This window comes from Tiliqua scincoides, chromosome 1 (assembly GCF_035046505.1).
Source record: "Tiliqua scincoides isolate rTilSci1 chromosome 1, rTilSci1.hap2, whole genome shotgun sequence".
In the NCBI taxonomy this organism is placed as follows: domain Eukaryota; kingdom Metazoa; phylum Chordata; class Lepidosauria; order Squamata; family Scincidae; genus Tiliqua; species Tiliqua scincoides.
Window position 1 is genome coordinate 272,629,793 of NC_089821.1, and position 20,492 is coordinate 272,650,284.

The 20,492-nt window shown below is 43.0% G+C and overlaps 1 protein-coding gene across 4 annotated transcripts in view; it reads right to left on the reverse strand.

The window, feature by feature from the left end:
• Positions 1-845: 845 nt before the first annotated feature.
• Positions 846-20,492, reverse strand: part of EFEMP1 (EGF containing fibulin extracellular matrix protein 1) — a 69,557-nt gene continuing 49,910 nt past the window's right edge. The window contains exons 5-11 of one of the 4 annotated variants that reach the window (XM_066626101.1): positions 12,022-12,144; positions 10,462-10,581; positions 7,282-7,401; positions 6,267-6,386; positions 3,357-3,480; positions 3,052-3,268; positions 846-1,936 (exon numbers count right to left, since the gene is read on the reverse strand). In XM_066626101.1, coding sequence (XP_066482198.1) covers positions 1,778-1,936; positions 3,052-3,268; positions 3,357-3,480; positions 6,267-6,386; positions 7,282-7,401; positions 10,462-10,581; positions 12,022-12,144 — 983 coding nt within the window. In that variant the 3' untranslated portion in view covers positions 846-1,777. The remainder of the gene's footprint in view (positions 1,937-3,051; positions 3,269-3,356; positions 3,481-6,266; positions 6,387-7,281; positions 7,402-10,461; positions 10,582-12,021; positions 12,145-20,492) is intronic. The other 3 variants (XM_066626111.1, XM_066626120.1, XM_066626129.1) reach the window with 3 other exon arrangements.

Consider the following 20,492-nt stretch of genomic DNA (forward strand, 5'->3'; position numbering starts at 1 on the left):
TAACCAACTTACCAGCACTGACAAAAAGCTGTGCCAATGCAGCATGTGCTGCATCTTACAGTTGGGTGGCAGTCATTGAGGTCTCCTCAAAGTAGGGAATGTTTGTTCCCTTACCTTGGAGCTGCATTGCCCTTATCTTGGTGCTGGAAAGTTGGTTAGGGTTGCGTCCTAAGGCTGCAATCCTATGCACACTTACCTGGGAATAAGTTCCAATAGGACTTACTTCTTAGTAGACATGCATAGGATGGTGCTGTAAAAAAAAGTAACAAACTCTTCTTTGAAGGGAATGTCCTGCTACATGAGGTATGGCAACATACATTACAGAATCTTAGAAGCAAAGACCATAGTGCTGTTTCTAACTTCAAACAGTATTCAGTGAACCTGGTGGTGATGAGGAATGAGATCACATCCCCGACCCTGACCTCTCAGCACATTCAGCAGAAGATGTGGATGGAGCTTTATCACTTTTTTCACGTAAATTATCACGTAAATCACAAGAATTACGTGCGATTAAGGGCGCAATTCTATCCTGCACTGGAACAGGCAAGCCAAGAGGCTTGTGCTGTATCCAGCACAGGATAGGGGCCCAAAGTGGCTCAGCCAGAGGTAAGGGGAAACTTCTCCCCTTAACTCTGGGTAAGGCACCCTGGCCCCTAATGTGGCACAAATCCGAGGAGAGCAGAACGGCTTGTAGCCGCTCCGAGCTCCCCAGGAATGGAGGCTGGGATCTGGCATAACTGCTGGGTTCCAGCCCTGCCTCCCACTCCCCACCCATCTGCCCCTGGGGCTGCCCACCGCCTGCCCTTCCCCCGCCCCAGAATGCCTCCCTCCCACCTCCTCCCCGCCCACCCCAGAGCCTTGCATTGGTTCGGTGCCTTCGTTGGCGCGGAAGCTTGTGTCAGCCTCTGCAGGCCGGCACAACTCTGTGCACTGAGCTTGCTGACTCCCGAGGAGGTACAAATGTTCCTTACTGGTGCCGGCCCAAGGGCACCTCTGGATTGCACCCTAACTTGCACAAATTCAAGCATACGCATTAAGTGTTGTCGCCCCCCCAAGACAGAGAAAAACAACAGTTTAAATAGAACAGGTGATTCCGCCTGCCAGTCCACTTACTCTGTTTATGCCCCACTTACTCCACTTATGTGAGCTTGAAATAAGAAAATGAAGCTGCTCTTCCTTCAATCCTTTTGGTTCTAGCTAGTCTTTCATACTGTGATTTTTGTTCTTTAAGAGACAGTATGTATTTTTTGGATTTAAGGGAGTTTTAACTGTTGGCTTTACATGCTGTCCTCGGAACCCTGGCATAAAATGTGGGCTGACTGTATAAGCATGTAGGTTCCCTCATACCATCGGGAACTATGTTCAATCAGAATAAAGCCTACAGGTGTGTATTTGTATGCACACAGGGTTCGGTTCACATTTTCTATCTAATGTGCAGAGGTCAGGGGTCAGGCTTGAGGGTGCATTTCTGCTTATTTCATTCTACATATTCATGGGAATAGGGCTACTGTGTTGTACATGGATACGTGATATTTGGATATAATGAAAGGAAAATACAGAAAGTGGCAATGCCCAGGTTATATTATGGAACACATATTCTACTTTTGAATTAAAGGTTTAAAAGCATGGTTACAAATACTAATTTCTGTAATAAAGCTTTTTTCTTTTAAAAAACCTGAACAAATGTAAAATCTATAAATAAAGTTGTAAGTGCTTCAATTAAGAGCATATTTCTTTGGCTGCTCTTGGGTGCTTGGAAAGGGTTGAAGTGCAGTGACTAAAATGAATAAGGTCCTACAATTAATGTCAACCTGAGCACTGAACTTGACTGAAAATTCATATTGTTGACTGTCAGCAGCTCCAGGTCAATGATATGTTCTCGTGGTCCTGTTAGCGGTTTTACCAATACAAGCATAGCGCTCACCGTGTTTGTTTGCTGAAAGAAAGCATATATAAAAATAAAATGAGTTTTCACTTGGAAACAAGGAACTTATTTTTTCTGAGTAATTTTCAAAGACTAGTAGTACCGGTCATGTTTGGATATTGCATCACTGTTAAAGAAATATGTAGGGTAGAATACAGCTGACTTTGCTGCCCCCCATGCCAAAACCACACTTTTGCAGGAATAGAATTATTTTCAAATTACCTGCAAATTGGAAAGTTCCTCACATACAAAATTTTCTGCCTTTTAAAACCAGCATGTCAGGGAGAAAATTTTAGGTACTGCCTTCTTTACTTTTTAAGGTGTTTTTAAAGCATTCAGTCACATAATCCTTCATTAGCATTCTGAAGTGGTATAGTCTGAGGGGGACCTATACCATTGGAAAAATTTGTCCCCTAAACTTCCCTAAATTTTGCTCCACCCCCCAAATCCCCCCACTTTTGTTGCCTGTAAATGGGGCCACAAAATTATGGAGGTAATTTGGACCAATCCTATTAGAAGGCCTCAGAAACTGGTCAAACGACTACATCAGGGTTCTCCCAATTTTATGGCCAGAGGGCCGCATCAAATATCTGGCACGGTGTTGAGGGCCAAAATAAAATTTAAATATAAAATTTATATAAATAAATTAGAGCTAGAACTTAGATGAGTGAATAAATGAATGAATGGGCTCATTCATTCAACTTCTATGGCCCTTAGAACACCCTCCAGACACAACCAGAGCATAGTTCCTGTCATGTTCGGCCAAGTGGGCCAGAGGCTTTCAGGGGACAAGAGGCTTGCCGTGGGCTGCATCTGGCAACCAGGCCGGGGTTTGGAGACCCCTGGACTACATGATGCAGCTTTACTGTTGAAGTTAAGCAGGTCTGGCCCTGTAAGTAGGACAGAAGACTTTTTGAAAATGCTGGGGTCCAGATGCCTTATTCTCTACACCACCATGTAGATACTGAGCAAAGGAAAGCTCTAAGCCTGAAGATGGCCAGAGAGTGAACTGCAGATATCAACAAGAATCAGATGACATGACAGTAAGGTTCCATCTAAATCTTAAAGCTGTGCTTGACCTGGTGACCAACAGAGGCCTGAAGAAAAAGGCAAATAAAAATACTCACTCTCAGAAAGAAGTCTCCATTTTCATTTCCAGACTTAATCCGGAATGTGTTAATTGTATTAGGGAAAATCGTGGTTGCCTGGATTTGGAAGATCTCAGATGGAACGGCTCTATCTGAGCGGATGCTCATGTATTTGTGTACAATTGAGTAAGGCAGGTCACGACAAAGGGGATTGGACACCGGACAAATACAGCGACTGTAAAGCAAACCACAACGACTGAAAAACAAACTCCTTCTCCATGTAAACAGGTTCAGTTTTTAATTTTGCAAATGCTTGTTAAGAACATCTTAGAGGCTCTCCTTACTTTTCAGATGCGAGCATGTAAGGTTCTTGACAAGGGTTCCTTGGATAACAGCGATAGCCGCCATTATAATTCCAACACATTTCATCCTCCCGGCACTCGTTACCCACCTCACATTCATTTATATCTGTATTAGGAAAGAAAGGAAGCAAAATTAAATGCCCATATGCAGTCAGTGAAGAGATGACAACTACTTCATCTTAGCATACTCACAATGGTACAAAAGAACAGGAGCAAGTACACATATGACTAGCTTGCACATGCATGTTCATTACTTAGGGACTGCAGAACCAAGTGACAATGTTGTGTAAACAGACCATCACAGTTCTAATGCTGCAGATCTTTCATGTCATACACATCACCTCACATACAACTTTCAGTTCATCCACTGAGAACAGAATGAGACATTCCCAGGGCCAGTCTGTATGGGGGTAGAGGATTTTCCAGGTGAACTGCTGGGCAGGAAGGGGCACCTAATTTCTGGAGCTGCCGCAATAGCTCTCAGGCAGAGAGAGTTATCAATCTGCTCTCCACTGCGGTGCAGTATCACCCACACAGTGGCTGGAAATGCTATTGCAGATCTCCAGTCCAGGAGCCCCGAGCAGCCAGCAGGGGCCGGATTGTTCCCATATAAGTTGCTCCAGATTTAGTTCCTAAGTCTGTTTGAACAATGTCACTTGACTGAACAAACCTCACCTGACCTCACTTCCAGCCTGGCCCTGACTGTTTGCTTTTGGCCCTTCTGATCCTAATCAACCCAATCTGGCACTTCACTCCAATCTGTGTTTTGACCACATGTACTGCCTCTGGCCTGTTGGTTCTGCAATCAAACCCCCTCAACTGAGACCTGCCTTTGAGACAGGACAGGCTGAGAGAGACAGTAAACAGGATTATGACCCCTCAAGAGTGGAAACTAGGCTCTTGGTGGCTGTACTGAAGCATACTTTAGATTTATTCTCTATTGTAGTTTTAGGTGTTCCTGGTAACTATATCTATACTGCCCACTCTGTGGCTGTACCCTAAGCCTTGGGAGGCTACTAATAGAGCTAGTTCTCCATTGAAAATGTTATGATGAATTTGTTTATGGAGTCTGTTCTGTTGCTATGTTTCTAATCAGGTTGTTAGTTTGGAAATGTTTTCATGGTCAAGTAATTATGAATTTATTTATTATGTCATTGGTTTTACTGATTGATTAAATGCTTAATTATATGCTGATGCAATATTTGTATTAGACTCTTATTTAGCATCCTGCTATTTATTTCTTTTTGCTTTATGAAAAATTGTTCACCTCACTGTTCTGAATATTGAGAAGTTGTGGTTCAACAAATTTTTGAATTTGTTGTTGGATTATTGTTCAGGAGCTTTTCTTTTATATTATTGTTTTATTTTGATTAGTTCAGATGATATATAAATTTAACCCTGAAAATTCAAGTAGGAAAAGGGAAAAAATCTATAGTTATATATATTTAACTTGATAGAATGTAAGAAAAGCGGTGCTGGATCAGGCTAAAGGCCCATGTAGCCCAGCATCCTGTTTCCCACTGTCACCTAGAAGGAGAAGAGAAAGGCATACTTTTCTCCTACCATTGTACCAGAGGTATTTGGCTGTTGAACCTGAAGGTAGTGCAAATTGATATAGTAGCCATTGATAGACCTGTCCTTCATGAACTTGTCCAATCACTTTTAAAAACCATCCAGACACAGAACATAAAGTTAACATCTAAATGCAGAAGCATAGTTTGGGGACGACGACGATAAGTACTGCAGGCATTGCAACGTGCTGTGTAAGTGGCCTCTCCCACTCACTGTCAGAGCCATTCTGGGCAGTGAAGACAACGTGCAGATGCTTGCCAAACCAAATGGTATCTCCGCATGTTGCCATTACTGCCCAGAATGGCTCTGACAGTGAGTGCGAGGGGCTGCTTACATGGCACATTGTGGCACCTGCATCACTTAGCATTTTGCCCCCCAGCTATACTAGTGTCTGAATGGCCAAGTGAAATCAGAGGTATGAGACTTGGGAAAGTTCAAGACCAGGCTTGTACAACATGTGACCCAGTAAGCTCCACTATGTATTGTGATTTGCCCCGTTACAGGCAGACATCAAAAAGAATGTTATCAAGATCCTAGGAAATCACCATACTAGGCTGGTGGTGTGTCTTAGGATGCAATCCTAACCAACTTTCCAGCACTGACATAGCTGTGCCAGTGGGGCATGTGCTACATCCTGCAGTTGGGGACAGTTATGGAGGCCTCCTCAAGGTAGGGCAATGTTTGTTCCCTTACCTTGAAGTTGCATTGCCCTTATGTCAGTGCGGGAAAATGGGTTAGGACTGAGCCCTTAATGTCCTGGCCCACAAGTGTTGCAGGCCTTCTTAAAACAAAGGATGCCTTTTCCCTCCATTGCTGTTTTGTATTTCAGCTGCAAAATCTGAAGGTCCCCTGGACAGTATGCAAGCAATCTGGATTGCTTCCTAAATATATAAGCCTGCCTTCTGTACAAAGGACTCCCATTTATCTTAAATCAGGCCTGTTCCACTAGGGGGGAACAAAGCCAAGCAGAGCTCACAAGCTCTGTATTGAGACCCAGGTAGTGGCTTGTGGCACGTTTGGGGTGTCAGATCATTTCCTCATCATTTTCTTTCACCTTCCCAACCCACAAATTGTCAAAATAGCTCTTTTTGTTATCTGCAAATGGAGTGGCAAAATTTAGGGAGGGGATTTTTGAGATAGCCCTATATTGTACCCTTCCCATTTCTATGAAATTTTACCATAAAAAGAAAGTCAAGTTATGAAGAAGGTACTTCTAGTACGTATAAGTGTTGTGTGTGTGTGTGTGTGGGGGGGGTGTGTTAAGGTTAAATACTGGCATTAAGGTTTCAGGTTTGAAAATCTTCAGAGAAGTGCGCTTACCTTGGCAGTTTCTGCCTCTGACTAATTGGTATCCATCCGGACACATACAAGAGAACCTCCCTGGCTCATTCACACATTGATACTGGCAGAGGTAGCTAGAAGTTCGACATTCATCAATATCTGCAAAATAGTGACACAGTTTGAAGTAACTGCTGAAAGTGTTACAGCTAATCACATTTATACATGAAGACTTGCAGCTGTCCTCCAAGGATTCAGACAAATGTCCTTCCTAGCCCTGGTAGTTGAGATACATTAAGTGAGGATGTCATGCAAATGAACATACTGCTTTTCTGTGTGCAAAGCATGTACTCTGCTATTGAGATAGAGGTCTCTCCATAGCTTGCCAACTTTTGGAGCAAAAGGTAAGTATTTTTGGGCTTGATTTTAGTGGAAAAGATTCTAACATATCAAGGAGCCATATACTGTTAGACCATTGGCCCATCTAGCTTAATACTTATTTCCTAGACTGGCAGCAGCTCTCCAGAGTTTCAGACTTTTGCCTCTTACTTAGAGATGTTAGGTATTGAACATGGGACCTTCTGCATGCAAATCATGCCCCCTACCACTAAGCTACAGCCCCATATCCACCCACTGAAATCAGTGGGACTTTAAAGTGCTTAAATCTGGGTGGATCAGAAGCTATATGCCTGCATGGATCTCTTTGTATGCTGTATGGCAGCTCATAATGTTTCCAGACTCACAGCAAAGATGCCAAATGTCATGGACTTCCGGGAATGCCAAGCTCTGAGCTGCATGGAGCTCGGCTTTGGCTTTGCGGCCACATGGGCACACAACTTAAAGGGAATAGAGATCAGAAGACACTGAATACAGCTGTTAGGGTTCCTGCTGAAAAAAGAGAAGGGCCCATTTTTAAATCTCTGCTTCAGATTATAAGAAGAATTTGGACGCATGAATGTATCTGCTTTTATTACACCAATACAATGCAAGATCCACTCAAAGGACTGCTACCTATTCCACAACTGTTGAACCATTCATATAGGAAACAGTGGCTCACCATCACAGTTGATTCTGTCAGAGCTCAACTCAAAGCCTTGATTGCACTGGCAGATGAAAGAACCAACTATATTATAGCACAGTTGATCACATGGGTTGCTGGTTTCACATTCATTGATATCTAAAAAGGAAACATATCTTTATGCACAGCATAGGTCTTCTCTTATGTGGCACTTAAATGTCTGCATACACCGGCAGCCCAATCCTGAGCTGCCCGGAGCACAGAGCTGCCGCTGTGCCAAAATGGCTACTGTGACCTTAAGCTGGCGTGCACTGTTCAGGATTGGGCCCTTAAAGAGCTGCTCTATACAGAGTCAGGATAATTTATGTGGAATTGATATAGTTACCAATTTACAATCCAGCTCTCTAGAATCTGTGGCAGAGGTTTTTCTTCAGTGCTGTTTTCACAAATCCCTGCCCCAATCCCCTCTCTATTCATGGCCCATGCCCATCATCAACTTATTGGCACTGGTGCTGGCTGGGTGATCCAGTGGTATAAGCATGATCACCAGCCAGCTGTGCTGGTGACCCTGTTGCGTGAACCACTGCTGTGGCTGCAGCGCCAGCAGCCTTGGGCCTTCCATTGACAAACCATGACTTCTCTCAGTAGAAGGCCTGCATAGGATTGTGTTGATTCTTGCTAAGTAATAGTGGGCATGCAGGCTAGTAAAGTTTTTGGAGACTTATCTGTTGTGGACTCCTTTGTACCTGGAAGAAATGTACCCAATAATGCAGATTTCGTAAAGTCATTTGGGGTAGATAGGAAATGTCAGAACATACACTTGGCCTAATAAGGCAGGCTGTACACACATCTTTGACTGTACTGTCTTCTCATCCATCCAGTGATGACAGTAAATCCATTTGGCTAAGCAGGGTAAACACAAAGTAGCATTGAGGCCAAGTAGAGGCCTTTTTCCTTTGCTCTCAAAATTGGATGGGAAAATGCACCCCCTTCCATCACCCACCCATGTTATACTCTTGAATACTGCTCTTCATTCTGCTAGCACAAGGGAAAAAACCTGGCAGAGTTTTTTTTGGAGGGGGGAGAGAAGCTGTTCTTTTAACATGTAGCTAACTTCTCCAAAAATGTTTCATGTGGTCATTAAATGCCACATTCCACATTAAACGTGCTGCCCATCCCCAGGTGTGGTCTTTTTTTTTTTTTTTTGGCCAGGTCTATAAATAATTGCTATAAGAAACACATACTGATAAGACTTCATAGCATGAACTCTTTTTATGATTTATCTGGAGCCATTTATTATCCCAGGGATCTGTTCTTTTAAAATTCCACTATATTTATGATGCGAGCCTCTGTGACCAGTAGAACATTTTGCAATGCTCAAGAGCACCACCACATTACAAAATAAAGAGATTTATTTCTCCTATGTGCAAATATTTTGGTCCACTTTATACCCATCTTGAAGAGCATATGTGAGGGCACAACAATGTGAAAGCAAGCAGGAAGGCTGAACATAAAGCTTAGGTATGTGACCCTGTCATGAACTTCATTTTGCATGTTTAATAACTTCTACTTTCTACCTACTACAGAGAGCGGGATTGGTTCTGCACAACCTATTTCCAGAAATGCTATCCTTTATCATGTGTTACTAGAAAGCCACAGGATGTCAGCAGCCTGCTTCATTCCAGTCTTTTCCGAGTTGTGTTCCCATCTGTTTTTTCAGACCTGATTTATGGTGATTTGTAAAACTTGCTATGTAACTGGAATGCAAGCCTGTCCAGTGTGGTCAGGCAAAGTGTTATGGATTTGCCTGATGGGAGGAGTGGTAAGTGAGGCAGCTGTTGATAGGGCTGAGTTTGCTTCACTGTCCCCTCTCTTCATGAAAACTGCCTTCTCCAGTTCTCTTTCTTTTTTAAATCAGGAGCATTATTCTATAAAAAAAGCACTTTGTGCACACATATCCTCAGGAGAGAAAGCACCTTCACTTCCTTGAAGCAACTATGGTGGAAGCTGGTGAAATGGCTGCATAAGGAGAGAAGGGGGACAGAGTTGGTGCTATCCAGTCTTCCATCCCTCCCTGGAGCCAACAGCAGAAACCTGTGACTTCTAAAGTTATAGCCTCAACCATCCATCCATCCAAGAGTACCAAGAGTGTGGTACTCTTGTCCCCCACACTCTCTTCCTGCACTCTAGAGAGGTTCAGGATGCAGCTGTGGAAATGCGCATCTAATTGGGAGACACTGACAAAGCCAGATGGCTGGTGATCTAGGGTCGGGGGGGGGGGGTGGAAAGCTCAGAGATAGCTCAAGTCACCTCCTTAGTACTAGTGCATTTGCAAGCTTATCTATCTGTAGTTGAGTAATTTGCTTGTATGATTTAACTAAACAACCCTGATTAAATAAAGGAATTTATTTAGAAACTCTCTTGGGGTGGGCTGGGTTGAATGGGCCCCCTGCCCCTGGGAACAATTTCTTGAGAAAGGCAAATTTTGCCCTTTCCTTCCTTAGTGTTGTCCATTTCAGTATATTTTGTGGATAGGATTCTGAATCAAGCTCACTTCTATCTTTATAGCCCCTACCTATCAGTTACATTGCCCTTCTCCGCTCATCTCTTGGTCTGACAAGAGTGGGACACAACAGGCCTCAGGAACTAGTATTTTAATATAGAAAACAGGTTTATTTTCATCCTACACTTCCTTCAAGGAACTTGGAGCAGTGATTTAGTCTTACAACAATCTTGTACGGTAAATTAAGCATGTGACAGCCCAATCCTGCCTAAATCCCCAAGCGATAATGCAATGGTGTCAGCATGAGTTGCATTGTATCCCATTGGGGGTTTGTGGCTGCTGGAGGTCACTTCAGGGTAAGGGAACATTTATCCTCTTCCCCTGAGATAAGCCCCAGCAGCTACAATGGGTCAACTCGGACCTGCACCACCAGCTATATCCCTGGCACAAGTCCACGTTGATTTGTGCAGGTGGATGAGGTCCAGTTCATTTGCAATCCTATGGTTACTTTCCTGGGAATAAGCTCTATTGAACATGATGAAGCTTAGCTCTGAATAACCACACTCAGGACTGCACCACATGCCTGCAGCTGTTGATTTCTTCAGGCTGAAACCTTATACTCACTTTCTAGGAGTAAGTCCCACTGAATTCAGACTAACTTCTGAGTAGACATGCATAGGATTGGTCTGTTAGATTGTTATTGAAAATGTGCTTACCTGCACAAGTATGATTGTCAGCTGTTAACTGAAAACCAGCATTGCACTGGCAGTGGTAGGAGCCGAGAACATTCACACACCGATGATGACAAAATGGGGGATGGATGCATTCATCAACATCTGGGTTGTCATAAGAGCACAAAGCAAAACTAAATAAAATTTTTGTTGGGATGCCTACCTGGAATGCCTTGATTACAACAATATTGTCCTCAAAGCAATACCTGCTATACAGGTGGTGCCTCAATATCCACTAATTTGTTATCCATTGATATGACGCATCACTGATATTGGGGCGCACATTTAAATGCCTTGTGACAAGGAAAAAAACCACCAAAACCCAATTTCCTACCTTTGTGCTGTTAAATTGCACCAGTTGCAAGCTTCTCGGGGTTAAAGACAGCTTTAAAGACCCATTTCCAGATTTATTGCTCCTCCATTCTCACTCTAGAATGCATTGTTATAGATGCTATACCACATTCAACCACTAGGATGGAGTGAATAATGGAATCTAATGGAATGAAATTATTCTGTTAGAAGCAATGGAGGAGCGAGAAACCTGGAAGTGGAGCTTTAAAGCTATTTTTCCACTAATTTGGTATCCCCTGATTTTTTTTTAATTCACTGGGGGTTCCGGATCAAAACCCCAGTGGATAACAAAGCACAACCTGTAATCTAATTACCTGATTTCTTGACTAGTGGACACAAATGTCATATCTCTTCCTTCCATCTCTTATTTCTGTGATCAACTGAAGACATCATTCCTCCCCTCTTCCCAAATACTGAGAATGATGCTGTATCATGGTGGTCCCACTATTCCCTCCCCACCAAGTCACCTTGGAATGAAGCTATATCATGGCACATTCTGGGGTCTTTCTGCAGGGGAAATAATGGCAGCTCATGGAAAAGATATTGCAGGAAAAAATGTAAAAGGCATGATAATTTCTACAGCAACTTTGGTGGTGCTGCACTGCTGGTTAGAGCTTTTTTTTTCCTTTACAGTTGTTTCCCCACAGTGTCTCTCCCAGAAGTGGTGAAAGCAGTGACAGAAATTTTCTTAATGGCCGACTCCCACTAGCCATAATGATTTCCACCCAGAATGCCCAAATCTGACTCAAAGAAAGCAAGCAAGCAAGCAAGCTTCAGGGAGTGCTATGGACAAAAAATGAGATCAAGATATGGAACTGGGTGTGCAAAAGTCAAGAGTTGCATACCTTGACCTCCCTCACTCCCTCTCACCCCAAGGCCTGGAATCTCTGTTTATGGCAAGGTGAAAATAGGGAACATGAGGGCAGACAACTCTGGTTTTTGGCCCTAGTTTAGTGTGATAGAGCAAGGCTGAAAAGAAAGGGAAAATTGTGAATGCTCTGTAAGACATTAAGTTATCTCTTTAAAATGCAGTTACAAAAAAGTATGTGTCCTTCTTTGAGCCTTCAGGATAGAATGTGCTAAAAATGTAATTGAATAAATAAATGTATTGGATATAATTTGATGCCAAAAGATATACATCTTAAACCAGTCAGACTATCAATTAGAACATCTTGTTTCCCCTATCATATTTACCGACACACTGGTCGCCTCGCTTCTGATACCCGGCTGGACATTGGCAGGTGAAAGATCCTCTTAAGTTGACACATAACTGATCAGACCTGCAGTTGTGAGTGCCAGTTGCACATTCATCAATATCTTTAACAAAAACATAAGAAACAAAAGGAGAGCATGGTTATGGATTTTGAAGAGAGCGCCCCAAATGTTCTAATCTTCTCCAAAACTTGTTTTCAGAATAAAGGAAGCCGTATGCCTGCTGCTTGTCTGATAATGGAATGTGGTATTTTGGAGGACCACTGGCCTTCCTAGAGACAAACAGCACTGATGTGGTGCCTTCCAACCTGATGTGCCCACTCTGAGTGAAGGTTTGCTTCACTCAAACCTTAGTGGTGCAATATAGGATCCAGGCATGGTGATTTTGTAACCACAGTCTTCCAGTAAAGAATGGGAGGCCTCAACCCACTCCCATGGCTGAATGATGGCTATGGAATTGCAATTTATTTTAAGAAATAAAATAAAAGGGCATTCTCCTGTCCCTGTAGGGCCACCAGGGTGGCTCACATCAAATATAAAACAATCATGGGGGGGGGGGGGGAGGGACTAGCCAGCAGCTCCTGAAAGGCACCCTGTTTTTTCCCAAAAACTGCGGATTCAAGGTGACCCGGGGATATTTGTCAGGAGAGACAAATGATTGTAATGATGTAATGATTTATTAGTTTTAGTGATATATGACAATGATATATGATTTCCTGTACCCCCCTTTTTTTGTGTAGTGAAGTTTGTTATGTTTTTTGTGTTATGTGTTATGTGTGTTTGTTTATATTTGTTTTTGGAAAATAAAAAAATAAAAAAATATAAAACAATCATGTCATTAAAAATATAATACAAAATACAAAAACACACAAAAAAATCAATTAAACCCAAACAGCTGATTAAAATCAATACCAGAACATCACAGTTAGCAAGGAAATGCTACCCCTCACTGTAGCCAGCAAGGAAACACTATAAGTGATGCAAGCGCTGCAGGAGGCAGGGGAGTTTGCAAATGTTGAAAAATGATCTGGGTGCACAGAAGCATTTCTCAATTTTCTCAGCTTAAGGCCACAGTGCTCTCTCTCTCTCTCTCTCTCTCTCTCTCTCTCTCATGTGTGCAACAGAATTCTTGCGCACACACACAGCCCTTGCTGAATGGGTGTTTATACGTATTTTGTCTGATTTGTAAGATACTTAAGATATTATCAGAGTGACATGCAAAGTTGGAATCAACACACTCCATATTTCTAAACAGCCTGAAGTTTACAGCAATTAATTCTAAATATTAAAAAAAGAATAAAAACACAATTGGGGGCAGATAATGGAAAAATAATGATGTGAAATAGCCTTCTTGTGAATAATTAATAATAATGCTTGTGAGTTCAGACTGGCTCTTTCGAAAACCAAGACGTACCTCTGTGTGTTATGCATATGCACAATATAGCTATAAATATGAAAACTGTCCCAATGTACTGTTTTACATAGATGGATATCCCATCAAGTTATCATATCTGATAGCTATTGAAAGACTGTTCCTCCTCTTTGAACAAAAGCCACATAGTGAACATTAATACATCTTGTTGCAGAGAGTTCCATTAATTAATGGAGTGCATTGTGCGAAGTGTTCATTCTGTCAATCCCAAACCTTTTCTCTCTTCTACTAGGGACCCAAAGATAACAATACAAGTAATAATGCAGTACAAGCATAGACAATTAAAAATACTAAAAAATGAAAATCTTTTTTAAAAATCCACTTCAGATTCACTGAGATGCTAATGGAACCCCCCCCCCCCCCAAATGATCCCTCTGCAGACAACCTATCAGGGAGAATGATTGCATGGCAGGGAGAGGATTAGGATCCAACTTCTTTATATTATATGTGCACATGGACTCAGTACAGAAGGCCTGGTGAATGCACACAGGTTGGGGGACCAGAAAGCACACAATCCTGCTCCTGCTTTGGTTGTCTGATAGGTTGGTGCAAACAGTTATGAGAAGTGTACAAAATAAAACTGTCCTATGAAATCCTAGTGATCTGAGCCTTGCATGATTGGAATATTTTGGCAGTACACCATCCCCTTTAGATAAATGTCCTTGTTTTGGATTGTGATGTTTCCTCTTTTTTCCCCCCACTAGAAGATTCAACAAACTAGCATTACATAATTGTACCCGGTTCGTGTGTGGTTTCCCAGCCTTATGCCTGGGAATAATACAGCAGAGCGACAGGACTTTCTTTTGGCACCCTACACCAACTGGAAGTCTCTAAGCTGAATAAACAAATTCCTTAAAACTAGTTTACAAATCCCAACTGAACTCTCTGTTTTTGTTCAGGAACAGGGGACCAGTGGCAGATTCTGGGTGGAGACTTAGGGAAAAAAAGAAAAGAAGAAAAGGAAACAACAGATTCTTTCTCATGCAAAAAGAAAACAAAGTCAACCACAAGAATCAAATCACAGATAGAACCATAACTGTTTTGCCTTTACACTTGCTCTCCTCCCCCAAGCTCCACAACCACACACACTCCCCAATATTTTCCAGTACTGTATGCTTCTTTTCTATCTGGCATCTCAAAAGAAACTTGCCTGCATCTCGTTTTATTCTTTGAACCAATGGCTGTTATTGGTTCTTAAAAGTCAGAGAGCAGCTTGGGAAGTACATATGAGGTGATGCACAGATGGAATGCAAAATTCTTATTAACTAGCAAAACACCTGTCATTATGACAGGTGGTGGTGGTGGTGGAGTGAGTGTGTGTTCGTTTGGGGGGAAGCCTGCATATTGCTTGCAAGGGCATGTACGGTGTGGGTGTTTTCAAGCCAATACAGAACCCTACAAGAGAGGGTTGGCTCACGCAGGGTTAGAGGTGGAGAGGGCACATTTTCCTTTCACAGTTATGTTGCACTATAGGCAACATTATACTTTTCTCCATAGCAGTGAAAAGCAAAGTGTAGGAATATACAGTACTACTTGATCTCATAATTAGGTTGTGCTGGAGCTCAAACTGCTCCCTGCCCTTGGCAATGTCACTGATTTAGAATGAACTGGGGTACCATCTCTTTTTAGCTGCTATTTTAATTGATATTATCTATTTATAATGTTGCTGCTATGATTAAAGGTGATTGTACTGTTTTAGACCATGCATGTGATTTTTTAACATGATTATAGATGTACTGTATTTTAAAGTGAATAGTTAACTGCCTTGAGCTCCAGAACGCTGGGGTATAAAACTTTTAATAACAAATAAATGTCTGTTTCCAGGGCCAAACTACACATAATGTTAAGCCCATCATGAACAAAAGTGTTTAAAACATTATTTAAACATTTAAACACTTCCTTAAAATAAGAAGTGGACCCACAAATATTCCTTTTTGTCAAGAAGCAGCCAAGGGACCTGATCAAGTTTGGGATCACAACATGTTGGGAGAAGGGTTAACACTATTCCTCTGCACAATTTTCTCACTGAAAATTAGCCCCCAAATCAGTTGTGTACTGCCTTTCTATGTTCTGTCCTTGTCCTTCCATAACAAAAAGGACAAAAAAGGAACACTTCTGGTCCACCTCCTGTTTGAAGCTGACTTGATGATGATAGGTTTTAACACCATCTGTCATTTAGCTCCTACCTCCACAGTCCCTTCTAGATTCACTTCCTTGATTATTTAGTGTGTGATGGAATGTTGAAAGAGCAGAACTTTGATACGCACTGATCTTAATATTTCCTTAGCATAGGGGTTGGCCACTCACATCCTCCAGCTCTCATCTGGATGTTCAGGACTTGAACAAAATCTTCCTATTCCTCTCCTTTCAGGCCTTTTTAAACAAGGACAATGCAATCGGTTGGTAAGGTGCACTCGGCCACTTCACACTGCAGGCAGGAGCTCACATTTTTTTAGCATTCCCACATGTAAAATAAAATCCCTAGCACAGGAAGGAAACGTTTCTTGTCACTGGCGTTGCTAGGAGGGTGTGGGCCGCACCAGGTGATGCGCTGGGGGGGTGACGCGCCCTGGGGGAGGACGCACTAACATCACGGGGTTAGGAGCTACTGTGTCATGCCATACACCGTTGGATGTGGAGTGGCCAACGGAGTGCAGTGCAAAAAACAGAATTGCAATCACTCCTTTCCATGAAAGGTTATGGCCAAGAAACCGGAAGGAAAAGATGCATGGAGCCCTATGGAAAGTGAAAGTGAGCCATATCGCGTGTTTACTCGTGAGTAGGCATACTTGCCATAGTCCATTGGAAAGGGAAGGCTGAGAGGAATCCAACGATACCAGAATGGTCCCGATCCAATGAATGCAGTCCCCCCAAAACACCCAAGAAGCTCGCCCCTTCCCTCTGCGCGTCTGAGCCTGAAATGAAGACACGTGGCCACATTTACTCGCGAGTAGGCAGACTTGCCTTAGTCGAGGCAGGCTGAGAGGCTCCAAGGATGTCAGAATGGTTCTCATCCAATGAATGCAGCCCCCAAAAACACCAGAGAAGGAGGTTCCTCCCTCCCAGTCTATGGAGCCCTATGGAAAGCAAAGCAGCCCCACAGTCACGTTTACTCGCTAGTAGGCAGACGTGCCTTGGCTGGAGGTCAGGCCAGGCAAAGGGGAATGCGAGTGGCAGCAGCCCAGGAATCAATAATGGGTCTTGGGTTCTCAGCAGTGCCCTGACATGCACTTGCATGTGTGTGTTTTATGTGTGTACACAAACAGAATACTGAACATAATGAGATTACATCATGCATCTGCTTCAACTACACATTACTGGGAGATTATTAGAAGAGGCAGGAATTAGTGATGGCCATGGCTTTCAGATAACATCTAATATGGCCCTTAAAGGAACACAATCAGGCAGATTAAACAGATGCAATCAGGTTGCTACCTTTTGTTTGTCTTTTCAGTTTTTACTTTCTTTTTTTACTGCTTGAGAATCTGTTATGGGAATTTACCTTTAGTGTAAAGTACATTTTGGGCAGGCACTAAATCAAATGTTAAATAGCACTGCTGGTAGTAGAAATATCATAGTTTCATAAGGAGACTTTAACTTATTATGCTCCTGGGATCTTTGAACTGACCATATGTGTATGCTTACCAGATGTTCACACTTAACTCACGGATGCTTTGGGCTGTTGTGCTTTTTTCCCCAACAAGACATTCCAAGGCCATTTGAGACTTCTAGTGAGCTCACATAGTGTTAGTGGCTCATAGGGGATTGAGCTGTGAATCAATAAGTCCCTGATTCAGAGCTCGCCTCTATGAACTCACTGGATTGCTTTAGGGTCAAACCACATGTGATGCCAGAAGTTCCATCCTTTTTTACTTTAAAAAAGCAAAGCTGCATGGGAAACAGGACTGGGACCATTTTGCCTGGGAAGGGGTATTTAATTCCTTTGACAATTGATGAAAGGAAGGGAGGACCCCAAAGTACTGAAAAAGTTATAACAACTTGTCATTTATCAAATAACATTACCAGACATGTTTTGAAAGCTTTTTTTCAGAGGTGAACTGGGAAAATAAAACAATTTTAAATTTTTTCCAATACTGTAATAAAATATATTTATCACCACTAAAACAAATTATATGAAAATTATACTTAATAACAGGACAAATTCCTTCCTCTTCCAACACTTTCCCAATAAAAATTCACCCCTTCCCCAAGCTGCTATTAGCAGTTGGTGCCAAATCCTTCCCCACCAAGAACTGCTATTAGCCATGAAGAAGAAAACATACAGGCATCCACTTTCCTTATCCAGATCAGGCCTCCCCTGCAGCTGCTTTTAGCAAAAGTAGGAAAAACAAAACAAAGAAAAAGGCGTGTGGGGGGATGGGACAGGATGACATTGGTAGGTGGTGCATTTATGCATGAGTTATGCCCTCAGTTTCTCCTTACTGGTTTACTGAACAGAAGATTTGCAGCAGAATGGATGTGAATTGACCTCTCTTGTAAAGTACAGTACTTGAGGGATTATGGGTAGAAATCTGTGATTTCCCCTTCACACACATGCAAGAGTTTCACTTGAGGAAGCAGTCACTGAATGATAAACATGCATGCGCAAAGTGACCCTGGGCTTAACACTGAGTAGTGCTGCCCTGAAAGATGGAGCTGTATTTTTTCCAAAGATGTTTATGAAAACCCACAGCTGCATTGTGGCTCATGCTCCCATCTGGTCTCGGTGAATCACAGTAATACACAAACTTGAGGCCTGTGGCCAGAGATCTGGCTGGTCTTTTCAAATCAGTATGTTAACTTTGGTTTTCCTTATCTGTAAGTGCTCCTAAGAATATGCACCTCTGCCTAGTCCCTCTATCATTTTTTCACCCTCTGTCAGGTGTTTCCCTCTGCCATTTTCTTCTTCTCTTCCTTCCACTGATTTTCAACCTTTTTCATCTCATGGCACATTGACAAGGCACTAAAATGGTCAAGACACACCACCAGGTTTTTGACAATTGACAAGGCTTACCATGCTGCCAGTGGGGGCTCACATCTCCCATTGGCCCTATTAATAAATGATCTTCCCCCAAATTGCTGTGACCACCTGTGGACCACTCACGGCACACCAGTGTGCCACAGCACAGTGGTTGAAAATGGCTGCTCTAATCATAACCACCTCAAATGCAACTTCCTAACATCTTGTTTCCTTTGGCATGTGCCATTTCAGGCTACTGCTCCCACTCCTTCCTTAAGTTCTTCTGCCTGGTTTATTCATCTCAGGGCTGGCTTAATTGGACCAATTGCTGCCAATTGAGATCCCCACCCAGGGGACACCTGGGCAAAGGTAATCTATTCTAGTCTTGTCAAATACACACAACACATTGCAACAGACACCTAACACCACATTAGAGGTTTGATGAAGAGCAGCAACAACTTTAATTGTCTTCTGAATTCTTAAAAAGTCAGTAGTGTCACATGCATGTTTTAAGCACACATTTTGATTGGTTTCCATCATACCAGAGAGATATAAAGTCTATAATAAATTTTCTATAATAGAATCTCTAAGGTTCTACAGACTTTGGCTGTGAACTTGGACCCTCACAAAATATGTTTCTAATTGAGCCCTGCAGCTCCTAAGGCTCCCTGATCCTTCTATGACTGCAGTTTTCAAACTCTCCGGGAGTTTGAAACCCGCAGTAAGTCTTTGCAGGGGCAGGGGGAAGGCAGCGACGTGATCCCCAGGTCAGGAAAAGGTAAAGCGGAGCGATCGCGCCCCACTCCGCAAAAGCGGAAGCGGAGTGCGATTGCCCCACTCTCCCTTTCCCTGACCTGGGGCGCCCTGCAGGCACTCGCGCAGAGCTCCCCACACACAGGGACGGCTGCTGCAGGGACTGGTGAGTGCACCCCAATCCCTGCAGCCCCGTCAGAAGGGAAAGCAGAGCGATCCTGCTCCGCTTCTGGTTTTGCAGAGCAGGGTGCAATTGCTCTGCTTTCCGTTTTCCTGACCTGGGGAGCCCTGCCGAAGGTTGTGCACGGCTCCTCACACCCCTGGGAGGCTGCAGGAGGCTTCGGCAAGCGCACCCAAGCCCCTGCAGCCCCCCGGAGCGGCGCGATCCGCTGCCTTCCCCCTGTCTCTGGCTGCCCCCGCCCCACAGACTGGGGCGTCGCGATGCCCCAGTTTGAATACCACTGTTCTATGAGATTAGATCCACTGAGAGACAAGAGAACTTTGGCTTGCCCTCCCCCTCTAAGGGCAGATTAGCCACTTGCTGTCAGAGATATTATCACACACACACACCCCACTGACATAAGATCTCACAGTACATTACAACATAGATGGGTTTTGAAGTAAGAAAAATACACACAGCAAACTTTCTCATAAGTAATTATGAAATGCTGACTGAGAATGTGGTCCTCAGTTTGCCTTGCTACCCTTTGATGGTTATGGGACAGTGCAAAAACAATATGAGAAGTTTTAGGGGGAAAGGCAATTCTTCCCCCCCCCCCGTTACTACAGAATACAGATCAGCTTGCATTTAATTGTGCTCATTCCATTAGCTTCACTAATAGCTACACTCCAGTGATTTCCCCTCATTTGCCAAAAATGTACCCAAGGCTCCCTTGTGAAGTGATTTATACTGTTTTGTCCCTTCTGTTGCTGATTTTGGCAGAACGCTCTCCATTCTGAGCTGAAATTCTGGGTGAGCTGCCTTGAGCTTTTACATGACCCTTGTTTGAAGAAAGCTGTTCTTTTAAATCTTCCATCGACACCTTCAGGGTTCATAATCTGTGATCACTGGATCCTTGCTGGAACCTTCATCCTAAAAGTTCATTGACTTAACTTTCAAGTCTCACATATTTCATTGGAACTTGCTTCCAAATAAGTGTGTGCTTAGGACCTCTGCCTTGGTCCCTTCGTTCTATACTTACATGCCTGGCTTGGTTCCCTCTGGTTATGACTCATTCTTCCCAAAACCCCTGACTCATGCTGCTTGCTCCCTTATGTAACATTTTAATCTCTGCAGTTTGCTTCCTA